This window comes from Pituophis catenifer, unplaced genomic scaffold (genome assembly GCF_029215685.1).
Source record: "Pituophis catenifer annectens isolate HBS135680 unplaced genomic scaffold, rPitCat1.0.hap2 SCAF_11, whole genome shotgun sequence".
NCBI classification, from domain to species: domain Eukaryota; kingdom Metazoa; phylum Chordata; class Lepidosauria; order Squamata; family Colubridae; genus Pituophis; species Pituophis catenifer.
In genome coordinates, this window is record NW_027256891.1 from 61846 (window position 1) to 79150 (window position 17305).

At 41.0% G+C, this 17305-nt stretch overlaps 1 protein-coding gene across 1 annotated transcript in view; it reads right to left on the reverse strand.

The window, feature by feature from the left end:
• Positions 1 to 17305, reverse strand: part of HEPH (hephaestin) — a 61101-nt gene that overhangs the window by 12486 nt on the left and 31310 nt on the right. The window contains exons 10-14 of the mRNA XM_070952147.1: positions 14448 to 14579; positions 13561 to 13772; positions 11645 to 11792; positions 9133 to 9345; positions 8197 to 8410 (exon numbers count right to left, since the gene is read on the reverse strand). Coding sequence (XP_070808248.1) covers positions 8197 to 8410; positions 9133 to 9345; positions 11645 to 11792; positions 13561 to 13772; positions 14448 to 14579 — 919 coding nt within the window. The remainder of the gene's footprint in view (positions 1 to 8196; positions 8411 to 9132; positions 9346 to 11644; positions 11793 to 13560; positions 13773 to 14447; positions 14580 to 17305) is intronic.

The window sequence follows — 17305 nt, forward strand, 5'->3', positions numbered from 1 at the left end:
TAATTGAGTGATTGCACTTGGATGGAGCTATATGCTGATTAAAAGATTATGGGGAGCATGGAACGTCAGCTCCAAAAAAGATTCCTTTCTGTAACAATTTAAGGTGGTCAGTTAGTACTGATATCAGGATAAACAAACTTGGTTACTGCTTTTGCGTATTGAGGTTTATTTTTCCAATCTTTACAGAACCTGACAGGACTATGGGTGACATAATAGCAGTGTTCCAATATTTGAGGGGCTGCCACAAAGAGGAGGGGATCAACCTGTGTTTCCCCAAAAATAAGATATGTCCGGACAATAAGTCCAATCGGGCTTTTTAGCACATGCGATAATATAAGCCACTGCCGCAAAATAAGCCCCCCCACCAACTACTTACACGCATGCACATCCGGTCCCACCATTTCCTCTGGTTGCTTGCTGCGCAACCAAAATGAGTTGAGGCGAGGCCAGAGGGGGGGAAAAGGGGGGACAGGCCCTCCCCTGCCTGTTCTTCGCGCCGGCCAAGCAGCCCAACATGTCCCACCCCATCCCGATGGCAACAGCAGCCTGGCTGCTTCCCTTCCCTGCCATCTCTTTATCGAGAGGGGTGGCAGGTGGGGCAGGGGAGAAGCAAGATGCGTGGAGCGAGATGTGGTTCCCCTTGCCGTCTCTTCTCCCCTCCCCCCCTCACCAGGCATGGCACGGCATGGCAGGGCTCCTGCTCCTTGCTTAGCCACCCGCCCCCTTTAGAGATGCAATTTGGGGATGGCAGGTGGGGTGGGCGAGAAGCGGAACACAGGTCTTACCTTTCAAGCTCTGTCACTTTCCTCGCCATTGTGTCCAGGAAACACACTGTAAAAGAAAACCTTGCGAGTTCGAGAAGTTTGATCGAACTCACGAGATTTTCTTTTACAGCATGTTTCCTTAGACACAACAGTGAGGAATGCAACGGAGCTGGAAAGGTAGACACGCGTCTTGCTTCTCACCTGCCCTACCTGCCACCCCCAAATTGCATCCCTAAAGGGGGGGTGACTAAGCGAGGGGCAGGAGCCCTGTCATGCCCGGCAAGAAGGGAAGAAGAGACTGCAGGGGGAGCCACGTCTCGCTCCATGCGTCTCGCTTCTCCCCCACCCCACCTGCCATCCCTCTTGATAAAGAGACAGTGGGGAAGGGAAGCAACTGTTGCTATTGGGGTGGGGTGGGTCGTGTTGGACTGCTCGGCCGGCGTGAAGAACAGGGAGGGGAGGTAACGACAGTGACAGGACATCCAGTCCCACACTCGCCGCCTCCTGCACCCCCAAAATAATAAGACCCCCCGATAGTAACGCCAAACCCTTATTTGGGGGACTGGGTCAAAAGAAAATAAGACCGGACTTCCGGTTTTTTCTGGCTCCCAGTGAAGACGGTCCCTCTCTAAGGACCGCCAGCCCCGCCGTTTGTAGAGCCACTTCGATCGTGAGAAGCGGCTTGGAAACTCCAGAATCTGCAGGATTTGAAGGAGAGAGTAAGCAAGGTGTAGGTCGAGCCCCTGTGAGCCCCCAGAAGTTTGCCACTGGGGAGGAAACAGGCGCGGCTCCCTCCCAACTTGCGAAGACTCCGGACGGCGTGGGACGACTCTGCTTGTTGCAGAGCAAGCCGGCTGCAGCAAACACCTAAATTGATTGAAATCAACTCTATTAACTAGCGGAGAAAAAACCTGAACCCTGAAACCAAGAAACTGCAAGTATTTTCCTTCTTTTGTGACTTCCCGATTTGAGTAAAAATTAGAGCGAGCGGAAGCGACTTGAAAAGATGGCGCCGTTCCAGCGTTAACAAGCCGAAAGGGAGAGTGATCTTCTAAAGCTCTAACAAGTTACATTGTTGCGCTGCTTGTAGCAAGCAAACAGGAGAAGAGCAGAAAAAAATCCTTTTTCAAAGCAAGCTGAGCTCGCATTAGTCTAATTTTATTTCTATCCTGACTAAAACTGGGGGACTTTTTAGAGGACTTTGTGGTGCAGGAACAGGAAAAAGGATTTCCTTTTTTAGAAAATCTAACTTACGTGGCAGAATGGCTTCTAAAAAACAGGAAGGCAAGGCAGCAGGGGTGGGAATCCCCCACACATAAGCCTGAAGAGCAGTTTGACTTTGAAAGTTTTAAAAAAAATATTACACAGGCTTTGGATGATAATTTTCAAAAATCTCAACAGGAAATGGATGATAAATTTCAAAAATCTCAACAGGAAATCAAGCAGGAAATTAGTGAAATGAAAAACTTGGTGAAAGAGAATTATGGCAAGGTGACTGATAAATTATCAAATGTGGTCTCTGGCCTGTCAGAAATTATTATTAAAGTGGACTCTAAATTGGAAGAATTTAAATCAGAAGTGAATGTCAAAATAAAGGATACTGATTTTAAAATCTCTGATGTGGATAATAAAATGCAGAGAGTTGAAAACGAAATCACGATTATGCAATTCCGGTCTATGGAATTTGCTATAAGAATCAGAGGTATTAAGGAGAATGACCGACAAGATCTGAGACACGTTTGTGCTGATGCCTTGGCTGTGTTGTTAAAAATCAATTCTGATGAGATTTTTTACAAAATAGACAAAATTTACAGAGTGAATTCATGGGTGGCCAGACAAAGACAATTACCTAGAGATGTGGTGATATATTTTACAGATAGAAGAATGAGAAATGATATTTTGCAAAAATCTTTTCTTTCCTCTGTGCAAGTGGAGGGAACTCAAATTGGAATTTACAAAGAATTACCGCCAAAGATGTTGAAAGATAGAAAAGATGTTGGTTTTTTAGTAAATGAATTAAAAAAATTAGAGATTCCATTTCGGTGGGATGCCCCAACGGGTATAATCCTGAAGTACCATGGAGAAAGATATCGATTGAATACTGTTGAAAAGGCGGAACATTTTTATTATACTGTTTTTAAGGCGAGATCACCATCCCCACGTACATCTACTGTGTTGGAGATAAAGGAGAGTGATAAGGAGAAGCAACCTCAGCAAGAATTGGAAGAGCAGCATAAACAGGCTGAATCAGATCCAACAGAAGTGCAGGGTGCTGTAGGAGGTTATCTGGAGGAGCCCCTGTTAGAATCTTCTCCAATTCTGACTACAAGAGATGTGGCCTTGGACCTAGCTCGTATGGCTGAAGCTAAAGACCAGCGAATAACTCGTGCAGTTTCTAAACAACTCAAAGAAAAACAAATGCAAGAAAGAGCTAAGGCACAACAATATAAAAAAGGAGCCAAGAGTACTACACAACAAAGTGAAGCCACGGGGGGAGCAAAGCCGATGGTCTCAGAAGATATCCGGCAAATCTGCTCGTCGCTTCAAAAAGGTATACATGACGGTTAAGTTTTTATCTTGGAACGTGAATGGACTGAACTCACCACAGAAAAGGAAGAAAATATTTACATATTTGCAACAATTTAATAATGATATAATTTGTCTACAAGAAACTCATATTAGAACGCAAGATCAAAAATATTTGATAAATTCAAAATTAGGAACACATTTTATAGCCTCAAACTTGGAAAAAAAGAATGGCGTGGTTATTTATATAAATAAAAGACTATCAGCTAAAATTATAGAAGCAGACGAAGGTGGTAGGTTTGTAGCAATTGAACTGTACACTGTACATGGCCAAATTCTTGTGATTGGAATTTATGCTCCTAACCAACAACAGGATCACTTTTATAAAATTTTGCATACTAAAATATTGCAATGGGATTATAGATCTATTTTGATTATGGGAGACTGGAATGGAGTAATTGATTCTAAACTAGATAAAAAAAGTCTGGCGAAGTCAAGGATCAGACTACCACAAACTTTTTTTGATATGAAAGAAGATTTGGAATTAAAAGATGTCTGGAGAATATATAATTCAAAAGATTTGGACTATACTTTTTTTTCTGATAGACATAGATCCTTTTCAAGGATTGATTTTATTTTACTATCAAATGATTTACTTGTTAAAACAAAAAGAACTAAAATCTTTCCAAGAACTCTATCTGATCATAGTCCAGTATGGATAGAAATTGAGACTGGAAAAATTGAGAGAAGATCATGGAGATTAAATGAAAATTTGTTTAGATATGAAAAAAATATAATAGAACTTAAGAAGCAGATGAAAGAATTTTTTGAAATTAATTTGAACAAGGGTACCCCTACTGAAATTGTGTGGGATGCGAGTAAAGCGTATATGAGAGGGGTACTCATTCACAGGAACTCTAAACATAAATTGAACAGACAAAAGAAAAGATCCGAAATTGAAGCAGAAATAAAGAAAAAAGAACAGTTACTTATCAAAAATCCAACAGATGAAAGAATACGTGGTGCTATAAAACTTTTGAAAGATCAATTCCAAATGCTTATGGCGGAACAAGTTGCAACAAATTTACAATATGCAAAGCATAATACATTTTGTAATGCCAATAAACCGGGCAGATGGCTGGCCTATACATTAAGGAAGAAGCAGAGTATGCGGACTATCGACTGTATTGATATTGGAGGGAAAGAAATTCATCAACAAAAATTAATTAAAGAAGTTTTTGTAGATTATTATACTAAATTATATGCTAAAGATGACATACAGAATGGATTTATAGAAAAATACTTAGAAAATAAAAGAGTTACAAAAGTTACTAACCAACAAAAGGAAAGAATGAATTACCCTATAACAGTTGAGGAGATAATTGCAGCAATTAAACAACTGAAAACAGCCAAAGCTCCTGGAACGGATGGCTTGACTGCAGTGTATTATAAAACTTTGCAAGCAGAAATGGTGGAACAACTTAGAGACTTATTTTGTAACATACAACAAGGGGGTAAAATACCCCCATCATGGAAAACAGCTTATATTTCTTTGATACCAAAAGAGCAAGCAGGTCCTAAAAAACCGGAGAACTATAGACCAATATCTCTTCTGAATAATGATTACAAAATTTATGCAAAAGTACTAGCCAACAGGTTGATGCCAGTAATTCAAGAGGTGATTCACGATGATCAAGCGGGATTTATAGAGGGTAGATATATGAAGGACAATGTAAGGCAAGTTATAGATTTACTGGAATATCTTGAGAAGAATAAACAGATCCCTGCAGTGCTGGCTTTCTTGGATGCGGAGAAAGCCTTTGATAGAGTGGATTGGAATTTTCTATTAAAGACTTTAAAAAAGATGGACTTTGGGGATCAATTTATACAGGCGGTTTCAGCAATCTACCAAGAGCAAAAGGCACAGATTATTATTAATGGAAGTTTGACAACAGATTTTAAAATTGAAAAAGGAACAAGACAAGGTTGTCCGTTATCCCCTTTGTTATTTATTTTAACACTAGAAGTCTTGTTGAATACAATACGGGATTCGAACAGCTTGAAAGGTATAGTGATAAGGCAAGAGGATTACAGAATAAGGGCATTTGCAGATGATCTGGTTGTTACCCTAACACAGCCGGTGGAATCAATAATCCAGATGAAAGACATTATAAAAGATTATGGCACAGTATCAGGATTTAGACTGAACCAGAAAAAAACTAAGATGATAGTTAAAAATATGACACAAGATTGAAAACACGAACTTGAAAGGAGGGAAGGTTTTGAGATTGTACCAAAGGTTAAATATCTAGGAGTTCAGGTTGCAGAATCAAATATGAAACTGTTTCAAAATAATTATGAGGTGTTATGGCGAGATGTACAAAAAGATATGGAGACTTGGAAAAAACTGCAGCTTTCTTTACTTGGAAGAATAGCAGCAGTTAAGATGAACATTTTGCCAAGATTCCTTTTTTTGTTTCAAATGATTCCGGTGCTTAAAAGTGATAAACAACTGAAAGTGTGGCAAACTGGAGTGAATAAGTTTGTCTGGAACGAGAAAAAACTGAGAGTGAAATTGAAAATTATGCAAGATGTTCCAGAAAGGGGAGGCCTTAAACTTCCAAACCTACAGTTATATTATGAAGCAGCAGCTTTGACTCAAGCAAGCGATTGGTTTGGAAGGAAAAAGACTGGAATATTGAATAAAGAAAGCTTTGATCTTGAATTTGGTTGGCACGCTTACTTATTTTATGAAAACAAAGTGGATAAAGTATTTAAAAGCCATATACTTAGAGATTCTTTGATGAGAGTTTGGAAGAAGCACCGACTCAAATGGGATTACAAAATACCGCTATGGCTGGATCTTGGTCATATCATGTGGAATACAAATATAATGTCACTCGGGAGGTTTTTATATAAAGAAGTTATTTTTACAGATGCGGGCAGATGGCAACTAAAGACATTAGAGACACTGTTGGACGAAGGGATTAATCTAACTTGATTACAATATAATCAACTTCAACTGAGATGGAAAGAGGACCAAAAAACTGGTATTATGTTGCATGAGGAAGAATTGGTTAGACATATAAAAGAGAAAGGTCCAATGCATATTAAAAGGCTATATAATGTTTTGTTAGAAAGGGATTCAGAAACTGAATTGGTTAAAGATTGTATGATTAAATGGGCACAGAATTTTGCAGAACCAGTAATGTTGGAAACATGGGAGAAAATATGGGTTCAGAATGTTAAATTTACACAATCGCAGAATTTGAGGGAAAATTTCTATAAAATGTTTTACAGATGGCATTTAGATCCCAAGAAATTATCCTGTATGTATCCTAATGTTCAGCCAAAATGTTGGAGATGTGATTGTTTAGATGCTACATATTACCATGTTTGGTGGAATTGCAAGAAAGTTAAGGCTTTTTGGATAAAAATATGGTGGGTTATGCAGAATGTTTTGAAGAAAAAAATTCAATTTTCTCCACAATTGTTTCTATTGGGTATAGTAAAGGGTTTTACATTGGATGAAACTAAGTTGATATTGTACATGATAACAGTAGCGAGATTATTGATAGGTAAATATTGGAAAAATGAAGCTCTACCCACTATTGAAGAATGGACTTTGAAGATGGCCAGTTTTGTGGAGATGGCGAAGATTTCAGCATATTTAAAAGATCGCTCACAAGAGACTTATGAATGGGAATGGAAAAAATGGATAGATTATGTGCAGAACAAATATCAAGTTAGGAAGTATCAAATAGCTTTTCACTGAAAGTACTATATAAAAATAGAAATGTATGAATTGTGAAGAGAAAAAATTATAAGGGGGTTTGAGGGGTTCAAGTTTTATAAAAAGGGGATTTTGATGGGATTATATTCTGTGGAAGTCAGGGGGGGAGGGTTAGGGGGGCTTTGGGGGGGTTAGGGTGGGGAGTGAGGGGTGGGTTGGGGGGGAAAAGTGGGGTGAAAATGTAATTATAAAACTTTTGCAATAAAAAAAAAAAGAAAAGAAAATAAGACCCTGTCTTATTTTCGAGGAAACACAGTAGTTTCCAAGGCACCTGAGGGCAGGACAAGAAGCAACGAATGGAAACTAATCAAGGAGAGAAGCAATCTAGGGGGTGTTAGTTTAATGATTGGTTATGCAATTTAGTTTATTGTTAAAGGTCAATAGAAATACCTTGTGTTCTGCTCTGGGAAGTCGGGGAGGGGGAGGGGGGGTTGGGAGGGAGGGTTGTGGGGAAATGGTGTTTGTTTTAAAACTTTTTCAATAAAAAAAAAATAAAAAAAAAAAAGGAGAGAAGCAATCTACAGTTAAGGAGAAATTTCCTTACAGTGAGAACAATTAACCAGTGGAATGACTTCCCTCCAGAAGTTGTGGGTGCTCTATTACTGGAGGCTCTTAAGAAGAGACTGGACAGCCATTTCTCTGAAATGGTACAGGGTCTCCTGCTTGAGCGGGGGATTAGACGAAAAGACCGCCAAGATCCTTTCCTGTTATTCTGTTAGAACCACTAGATAATTGCTCACTTCTCTGAGCTGTCAATAAGCTTTTGCTGATACTCAGGCAAAAATTAATCCTCCAGTAACTGAGGATCCTCCAGCATGAGACAACAGAGAATAGCCCTTCACCTGCTCTGAGGAAAGTCCTTCAGCTCCTCATTGGCTCTTCTCCAGGCTAATTTTCTAGGGCTTCTTCTCATCCCACTAATCAGCTTCTTTACCTTCCTCAGGATCATTCCCCATTGACCTACCTCTCTTTTAAAATTCTAGCCTATAAGTCTAATTGATTTAAACATCTTTCATGAGAATTCCCCCAAAACATAGAGCAATACGATTGACTGCATCCCATTTCCCGGAAACGAATCACCAGAAGCAGTTATCTCAGAAACAGCACTGATACCTTTCCTCTCCAGAGCTGTTGTGCCTTTCCGACTCCCAGCTGCGGTCTGGAGCGTAGTCCCACTCCGTTTCCTCCGCCATGATGTAAAAGGTTCTCACTGTCCCATGCTGTCGGTCTGGAAAATAGGCCTTTTCCCCACACTGCCGAACAGAGTAACTGCCTCTCATTCCATTCTGGTAGTGGTTGCTGGTCTGACAGTACACACCAAAAGTGCCTGGAAGGAGGCAAACAAAGCTACTGAGAAGATGCTCGGAATCAGGATGGGGGTAAAGACACCCTTGAAGCTTCTCTACCAACTTTGGGAAAGGTAGATCGAAGTTCTCTCAGATCTGGCAACAGGCCAACATTTTTTAAACACCATATGTGTGCATCTTCTGGCTTAAAGAAATAGAACAAGATGCTTAAACTTTTCCAGGGACTGGGGATGAGAGTAGAAGCATTTGTTCACTTTTCAGACACCAGTAGTTGCCATGCTTGGAGAGTTCTCAAGAAGGGTTTGCTTGTTCTGAATTTACTGAGAGCAAATACAGGGTAGTAGTTAATCTGTTAGATCACTACTCCAAAAACTGCAGTAAAAGTCCTCTCCCAATTATGGCGCTCACTTGGCATTTGCTCAGCCCAACCTACAACACCAACTTCCTCTTTTCCTTGAGTTCCTAGATGCAAAGGGAGGCAGACCATCTCTCAATAGGTAAACAAAATAGTATCCAAGTGCTTTCCACACTGCTCTGCAGCTGTTACGCTGTTTGCCTTCATCTTAAACTTAGTACGGAAAGGAGTTAAGATCAGATCTGGAAATTCTAGAGCCTCTGGAAAGTGCAGCCAGTCTGGCCAAAAGTGAGGGACAATATGGAGAGCTGTGGTTCCACACACTGTGAAGGGCCAAGTTTCTCAATCCTGAGAGAGGGAAGGGAGGGCACCGAGTTAAGCCTTTACCTTGGTTATCAGGCTGCATGAGGGCTGTGGCGAAGGTGTGAGGGAAGAGACTGGTTGTATCTCGCCTCATCCCATTCATCAAGATGGTATTTCCTTGGAAAACAACCCCATGAACGTCAGTTTCACTGCCAAAGCCCAGCAGGTGCCAGGAAATGGTATCTCCCTTGCACATATCCAGGAGAGGCAAATTTCCAAAGAGGAATCCATTGATGGCTTCAATGCAAAAGAAAACAGGGAAAAATCAACAGTGGGCTCAGTTTTCAGGGGACATTTCATCCAGTGATAATTTGGGAATGCTCAAACTGAGTAGAAAACAGGATTCAAACTCCAGAAATCAAAAACTGAGAAAAGGAGTGTGGGGAGAGGATTGCCAAATGCCTGAGCTGTGGCCACTGCAAGAGCTGTGGGGCTGCCTTAAAGGGCAACTGGAGTGTTTTTTCCTTGAGGAAGAAAAAGAAGAACTTTCACTTCTCATCCAAGAAGTTTCATCGATTCTGGCAGAGGCAATAGAAGGATGGTGAGGGCGATAGAAGGCAAATGGCTGTGGGGCCATTTGCCTGCTGCTCCCCTTCCTGCCTTTTCCCCTGGGGGCTTTGCCCGTTTACCAATCCCTGCCTCTTTGCTTTGCTTTGCAGATATTTGCCCATGGATGACTCCACAGCCTCCCCACCCTCCTCTTTTGATACCAATGCAGACCTTTCTGCTTTTCTTTTTCCCTTTATTGCTCTGATGCTGCCACAATCAAGGCAGTAGTTCTTCCTACCAGCCTCTCCAAATCCAGGATAACTTGCTGATAGCAAGGAAGAATAAATAGTTCAGCTTCTCAGAAGCAAAGCAACAGGACTTCTACATGGCAACTTAAAGATGTCAAAAATGAAATAAAATAAGGGAGAGGCTGGGAGCATGGGGTGGTACACTTTGCCCAGTCTGGGCAGAAACTGAAAGGATGCCCACTGGGAGATGGAGCAATGAGGTTCTATAGAAGGTGAACAAATGCCAGTGAGGATACTTCATTGACTTAATGGGCCATTGCTGGATCAACATGAAGTTATTTAAAAATGGCAATTGCTGACCAGCCTAAAACATAGGAGATCAGCAGCCCAGGATAAAATGACTGTCCAGGCAGTAACCGCAGGAGGGAAGGGACAGATAGGCACTGCAGCCAATCAGAGTTGAGGCTGCTGCTGGCCTGGAACACAGCACTGGAGAACATCTGAAGGAATCTAAGACTTCTAACTCAAAGCAGAAGACCCCCACGGACTTCTACAGAAATTCATCCAAGCAATGAAGTGTAATTCTTGTCTGGATTTCACTGCTGTAAGATGAAAACTTAGGCATTAATTGAGAAACCAGAAAGTGGGAAAACCAGGATTCCTAAATTTGGGACCTCCATATGCTGGATTTTAATTCCTCTAATTTTCACCCAAGGTGGGCATTAGTGATGCTGGCTAGCAAGGATAGAAATTGGGTCAAGCATAACAGAAAGAGGAGAGGAAGTCTACTGTTGACTATGAGCTCTATGAATTGTCTATGTTTGCTTTTAATTTGCAGATTGTCATTGTACAAGCAATAATGGAGAAAGCTGTTGCTTTCAGGTTTTTCTTTGAAGGATGTCCTGAAACTTTTCCTCAAGAAAAAGGATGAGGTCGACCTACGTAAACAACCATTCATTGTCAATTTGTTCAAATATTTGCATCCACCATTACAAATTTGAGTTGCTATAATTAATATCTGAAGGTTATGAGCCTGTTTGATGAGTCAGACTTTGAACTGGAAGAGAATTGGGCTTCAGAATTCTGCTCTTGCCTTTTGGTACCCAGCAAGTAGATCATAGATATGAAATGCGGCTCCTCAAAGGAAGAGGCAACACTCAGGAGAACAGCCATGCCTAGTCGTGCTATAAAAGGGCTGTCAAACTCCCGGCCGGTGGGCTGGATGCGTCACATGCTGGCCACGCCCACACCTGGTTTAGCGAAGGGGGAAAAGTCCCGATATGTCACGTGATGATGACGTGAGTTTGAGTAGGGAAACAATTTCCAACTTCAGGCAAGTCTTACTCAGCGAGTGCTGCTTCTGATTCCCTTGTTGATCTTTGGACTGGTACAAAACCACACTCAGCTCTGATTCTTGGATTTGTCTATATGGAAGTTTATTTTGTTTTGTTTATATCCCATTCTTTATTATTTTTATAAATAACTCAAGATGAACATATGTAATACTCCCTCTTTTTCCCCACAATAACAGCTCTGTGCGGTGGGCTGGGCTGAGAGGCCGTGACTTGCCAAAGTCAATCAGTTGGCTTTTAATGCCAAGGCAGGACTAGAATTCACTGTCTCCTGGTTCGCAGCCTGGTGCCTTTACCACTAGACCAAACTTTGGCTTCTGCAGTGACATTGCTCTGTTTCCTGAGATCTCACATCCCTGATCTGTAGTATGAAATTGACTTCCAACCTCCTATCCTGAATTGGCTGGTCCTTTGCTTTCATCCCCCAGATTGGGCACATCGACATACCATGCATTCTATTGGACTCTTTGAAGATGTGATCCTCAAACAGTTCTTCTTTCCCCAATTTCAGATACTTCCGATTTGTGTTCAGATACCAACTTAGGTTTTCATTAAACACACCAAACAAAAGGTAAAACTCTTTATCAATGCCTCTCTAGGAAACAACACAGAGGATATCAGGTTTTGGAATCTCATTTGATAACCGAGGTGATAGTCTACTTTGCTATTTCAACTAGCTCAGCGGACAGAGGGAATTTCTTTTATAAAGAATTATAAAGAGGGTGAGAGATAGCAAAACATGTGGGAATAAAATGTGAGGAACTATTAAAACAACAGGGCAATTTCCATGGAACAAGCTGTGTAACAAAGTCCTATTAACTTCTATGGTAAAAACAGAAAGGTGTAAAAGACTTAATGATTTTTTATTGTGTTTTTGTTTAATTTTGTTTCCTTGAAAAACCCAACTGTGCTTCATAAGAACTGTATAAAAACCAGTGGGGTATATTTTTCCTGCCCCCTCCTTCAGTGGCTCAAATAAAACCTCCTAATATCTACTCTGGTCTGTGTTATTGATTTTGCATCCTGGGCCCAGCCAGCCTATTTGGGACAACAACTTACTAATCGTCAGCTAGTCCACACACAGAAAAGTGGAATAAAATCAGGGAATATAAAATTACTTTGTGTCACAAAGCTAAAATGGGGATGTTGCAGGGGTGAAATGTTCCCGGTTTGGACAGGATTGCCCGATCCGGTAGCGATGGCGGCGGGTGGTTCCGAGAACCGGTAGCAAAAATCCTGGCGCCCCCTCCCCCCCGCATGCCCAGCTGAGCCACGTGATCATCAGAGGCTTTTTTTTTTTTACTTTTAAAAGCATTTTTTCTACAACCTCTTCGGCCGAAAAAATGCTTTTAAAAGTTAAAAAAAGCCTCTGATGATCACGCAGCTCAGCTGGGATTGTCAGAGGCTTTTAAAAGCATTTTTTTCTACAACCTCTTCAGCCGAACTGGCTTGTGTCTAGGGCTGTCTCGTGATCATGATAGCAATTGTGCCTATAGCTGTTTACAGCATCCTGTGATCACGTGATAGCAATTTTCAGAATTTTTTGTCAGTTTCTGGCATTTACTTCCAGTTTCTGGCAAAAAAATGCCAATTGGATAAAATGGATTCATTTAGTAACTGCTGTGCTCACTTAATGGCCACAGCAAAAAAGGTGATGTCATGTGGTGACCCACCTTGACTCACAACCCTAATTCTCTGCTCAATTATGGTAATTGAGAATTGTCTGTAGTTGACTTCCCTCTGGATATACATTTAATTATTTAATTATTAAAATCTCCGATGGCAGCCTTAATGATTCTATCTTGTTATTAAACGGAGCTAAGACCCAACCACTTAAACAGAATATTAATTTATTGCATGTATTTGTGCATATCAGCGATTTTTATTATATACCAACTGATAGATCTAGGTTTATAAAGCAAAGGCATCATTTTTGCACCAGGGTTTTACAACAACTAGAAAGAAGGCAGAAAAGATATTATTCAATTATTATCCCTAAATAGTTAGATTTGTTTACAGCATGCTTCTTTATCTACTTTATCTAATAATATTTGTAGAGGACTCAAACAAGTTGATATTCAACACATCTGGCAAACAGATGCAGCCAAAGCAAAACACACAAACACACACACACACACACACACACACGCTCTGTGGTTTACAGCATGTATTAGAACGGTAGCTGCAGTCTGCCCCAAGAGCAAATCTGGCTCTGAGGCCTCCCCAGCCCTGAGAATGCATGCTAGTGCTGACCTGGGCTTCTTGCTCCAAAACAGATGCTCTGCCTTTCATTTATAAGCCTTCCCTCACAGGTTGCATGATTTCTCCACTTGTGATAGGCATGACCAAACAAGACAAAGTACCTGCTTGTTTCTCTCATTGAGTGTGCCAGGCCTACAGATGAGTAAGGGCCCCACTAAGCCAGAGTTGGTGTCTCTTGTGGGATCCACTGCAGAAGAATACATCCAGGTCAGGCAGGGAGGGTCAGAGGCTGTGGGGCCAACATGTGGTGGTAGCACCCAGAGATATGTGAAGTTGCCAAATGGCTTGATGGATGCTCCATTTTTGAATAGGTCTTTAAAATGAAGGAGAAAAAACCCAGTTATTTGTACATTTTCGGTCACTGGTGCATCAAAACATCTCATAGAATGCACTATGGGAACAGATGTTCCTGGCTGTTTCCATCTACGGGCATATCACCCTGTACAAAATGGCTATCACGGAGAGGGAGCACCCAAATATGTCTGCCAAGATAATAATCACTAATCATTGCAATATCCATTTACTGGAAGTCAAGGGTATGTTAGCTTAATTTCCATTTCATCCTTTCTTGGGGGAAGTGAAGATAGACATATTTTCAAAGGAAGTGTTGGGTTGCAACTATCAGTCATTGTTATTTTCAGAAGTTCTCAGAGGGGTTAATGAAATAAGGCAGATTAAGAATGCTTTTTTGCATTTTTTGCTAAAGCATTTTTGCATAAAAAGCTTTTAAAGCAGGAAGTTGTAGAAGCCTTCCACAACTTGGCTTCCTTCACCTCCCATAATTAACACTGACACAGAGGACACCAGGTTGGAGTATAAAGTGGCCAGTGTTCCACATGAAGGCATCCTATAAAACTGCTTCTGTTTCTCAGCCCAAGAACATAATTTGCCTGACCTGTTTTCTGACTGAAAGGATCACGCCTGTTACATATGTGTTTCATTCTGGAAGAGATTAAAAAATGAGCACAAAGAGGTTAGAAGAACGAACCATCCTGGTGTGGGGCTTCTTCCCATGACTTCTTGTAAAACCCACCATGGGGCTGGATGCTGAAAGGCCATGAGGCTTTGTTGGCAAAGGTCACCTGAATGGTGTCACCTACTTCGGCTTTGATCACTGGACCTGCAAGGGAAAAGAGAGGAGGGGCTGGATGAGCTACAACTACAACGGAACCAGCTTCAGAGAACCTAGATCAGTGATGGCTAACCTTTTTGCCATCGCATGCCAGGAAAGGGGGGAGCGTGGGGGCTGCATGCCCACACCCATAATTCTATGCGGCCCGCCCCCACGCATGCGCACCCCCCCCTCTCCCCACTCCTGGCACACGATGGCCCAGTAGGCCTGTTTTTCTCTCTCACAGCAAAAAATGGGCCTTCCGGTCACATCGGAAGTTGGCAAATGGGCCGTTTCCAGCCTCTGGGGGGGGGAGGCCATTTTCACCCTCCCCAGGCTCCTAGAAAGGCTCTGGAGCCTGGGAAGAGAAAAAAACGGGCCTTCCCCACCACTCCCTGAGGCCCTCCGGAGGCAGGAAACAGCCTGTTTCCCTACTTCTGGTGGTCCCAGAAGGCCCCAAAATCAGCTGCTGAGCTCACGTGCCCACTGATATGGCTACATGTGCCACCTGTGGCACGTGTGCCATAGGTTCGCCATCACGGACCTAGGTGAAACCTGGGTAGCAAAGAAAAACATTTTGACCCTAGAGTGCCCAGTCAGGGCCCCCAGAGCCACCCCAAAGCTTTTGGTAGGGCCCCCAGAACATGCTAACATTGCTCTCAAATTGTTGTGTTTAATGTGATAAAAAGGAGGAAATAGAAAGGATTAGACATTGACAAGAGGCATCATAATTTATTTTAATGCAAGTGTGTCCAACCAGCAGCCCAGGAGATCATGTGGCCCTGGACAGCTAGCAATGGGGTCCCACAAGATTATAAAAAATATTTAAAAATAAAGGAAGTTTGTTATTTATATACACTAGGACAATTCCTCTTCATTCAACATGGCCCAGAGCAAGACAAAAGTTTGGACAATCATGTTTTCATGGATGCAAGTTGATAGAGATAATTTGAAATTATTTCACTTACTTTTTTGTCCTGACATGGTCAGCTTTTTTGAGTGAAATCCCAGCTTGTCTTTCAAATACCAAGTGCAATTCAAAGACCTCCCACCTCCCCAAATTATTCATGACCCAAAAAAGTTTTAAAAAATAATTCAGCATCTGTTTTGGTGGATCCAAGAAAGTTTATGTTATGGTAACATTCATTTTAAGTTTTTAAGAACTTTATGTTTACAGAGTTCTGGCCTGCTGGTTATTGTTTTCAGTAAAAACAATTCAATCAAAGGTCATCTGCTGAGGTCCAGACACAAAATATTAGATGTTATTTAAAACATTAATTAAAGAGGAAATTCAGAACGAAAGCCCCTATCTTACAAGGTTTAATAATACCTTTCAAAGCAGAAAAGTTGAGTTAGAGAAGTTAAGCCGAACAAAGATGTTCGGTGGACTGGAATTCTCCCCAAATTGCAGAGGCATGGGCAGGATGTAGTCCCAAAACTCAAGATGGAGGCCTGGTGAAACTTTGACTGCACCATCTTGGCTGCCACCTTCACATTTTGACCACAACTGCTGACATCGCTGCAGAATCATGACAGAACCTCTTAAATCTGTTGTACAAGTCCGAATCCAAAACTTTTCCCAGATTTGGATCACCCACTTCCTTGGACTTGGGAGAAAAGCTGTCTGGAACTGTCACCCTCCTGTCAAGCACAAGCCAAGTGAATTTCCTCTTTGTTGTTCTGTTTTTCTTCCCGCTTCTGACTAGATGAACTGCCAGCTAATAATTCCAAAGTCTGTCTTTCTTCATCACTGCATTATCTCCTGAAGCATCAGCAAAGGTGGTTCGTTATTCATTCTTATTCTGCTCTCATTCCTTTTCATTTTAAAATATCAGAATAGGGCTATTTCACTGCCCAGAATAAAAAGCAAAAAGAATAAAAGGAAATAATCACACAGCAATGGGCTGCTTTCTTTCTTTCTTTTAAAGTTTTTTTTAACAAACATATCAAATCAATGCATGAACATAAAACTAGTAAAATTAATCATAGTTATTAGTCAATCAACTTATATATTTCTAATAATGATACACAATTATATTAAGTTGCAATCTGTCATTATTCAATTATTCCATGTTTTCTCTTATTATTACTTTTATTTTATTATATAAAAGCGTATACACTACTATTCCTCCTCCTCTTATTTCTGTCACTTATTCTAACTTTTAATCATGTCACCCTTTACTAAAAACATTTTCTTTCTATCCTACCTAATTTCTAATCATGTCACCTACCTAAAAAAGGAAAAGCAGGAGAGAGAAAAGGAAAGCAAATCAGAACAACAAAAAAGAAAAATTACCTATCCATCGTCTCTTGCCCACTTCAATACTTTCATTGCTATGCTTTTTTTGACTTGCCTCCCAAATTCCTCTCTTGAATTTTTATCTCTGTCTGCCTCTGCTTATTGACTATTCAATCTAGGTATTTCTCCTACTTCTGCCCTCTTCTACTGCCTAGTTTCCAAAATTTTTGCCCAGGCACCTATCAAAAGTATCTTCCAACTCTCTTAATATATTTTTCCCCTGGTTTAATTCATCAATCACTGTTATTTTCATTGTTATCTTCTCTTTGTCTTCTTTTTCCTTCATTTCTTCTGTTGACTCCTCCCTTTCTTGGGCGTCTTGGTCTTTATTCATCATCCCTTGTATAGTATTTTCCATTTTTTCCATAATCTCCTTAAATCCTTTCTCCATGATGTCTTTTGTGTTTTGAAAAAGTAACACCATCTCCTTGAAATT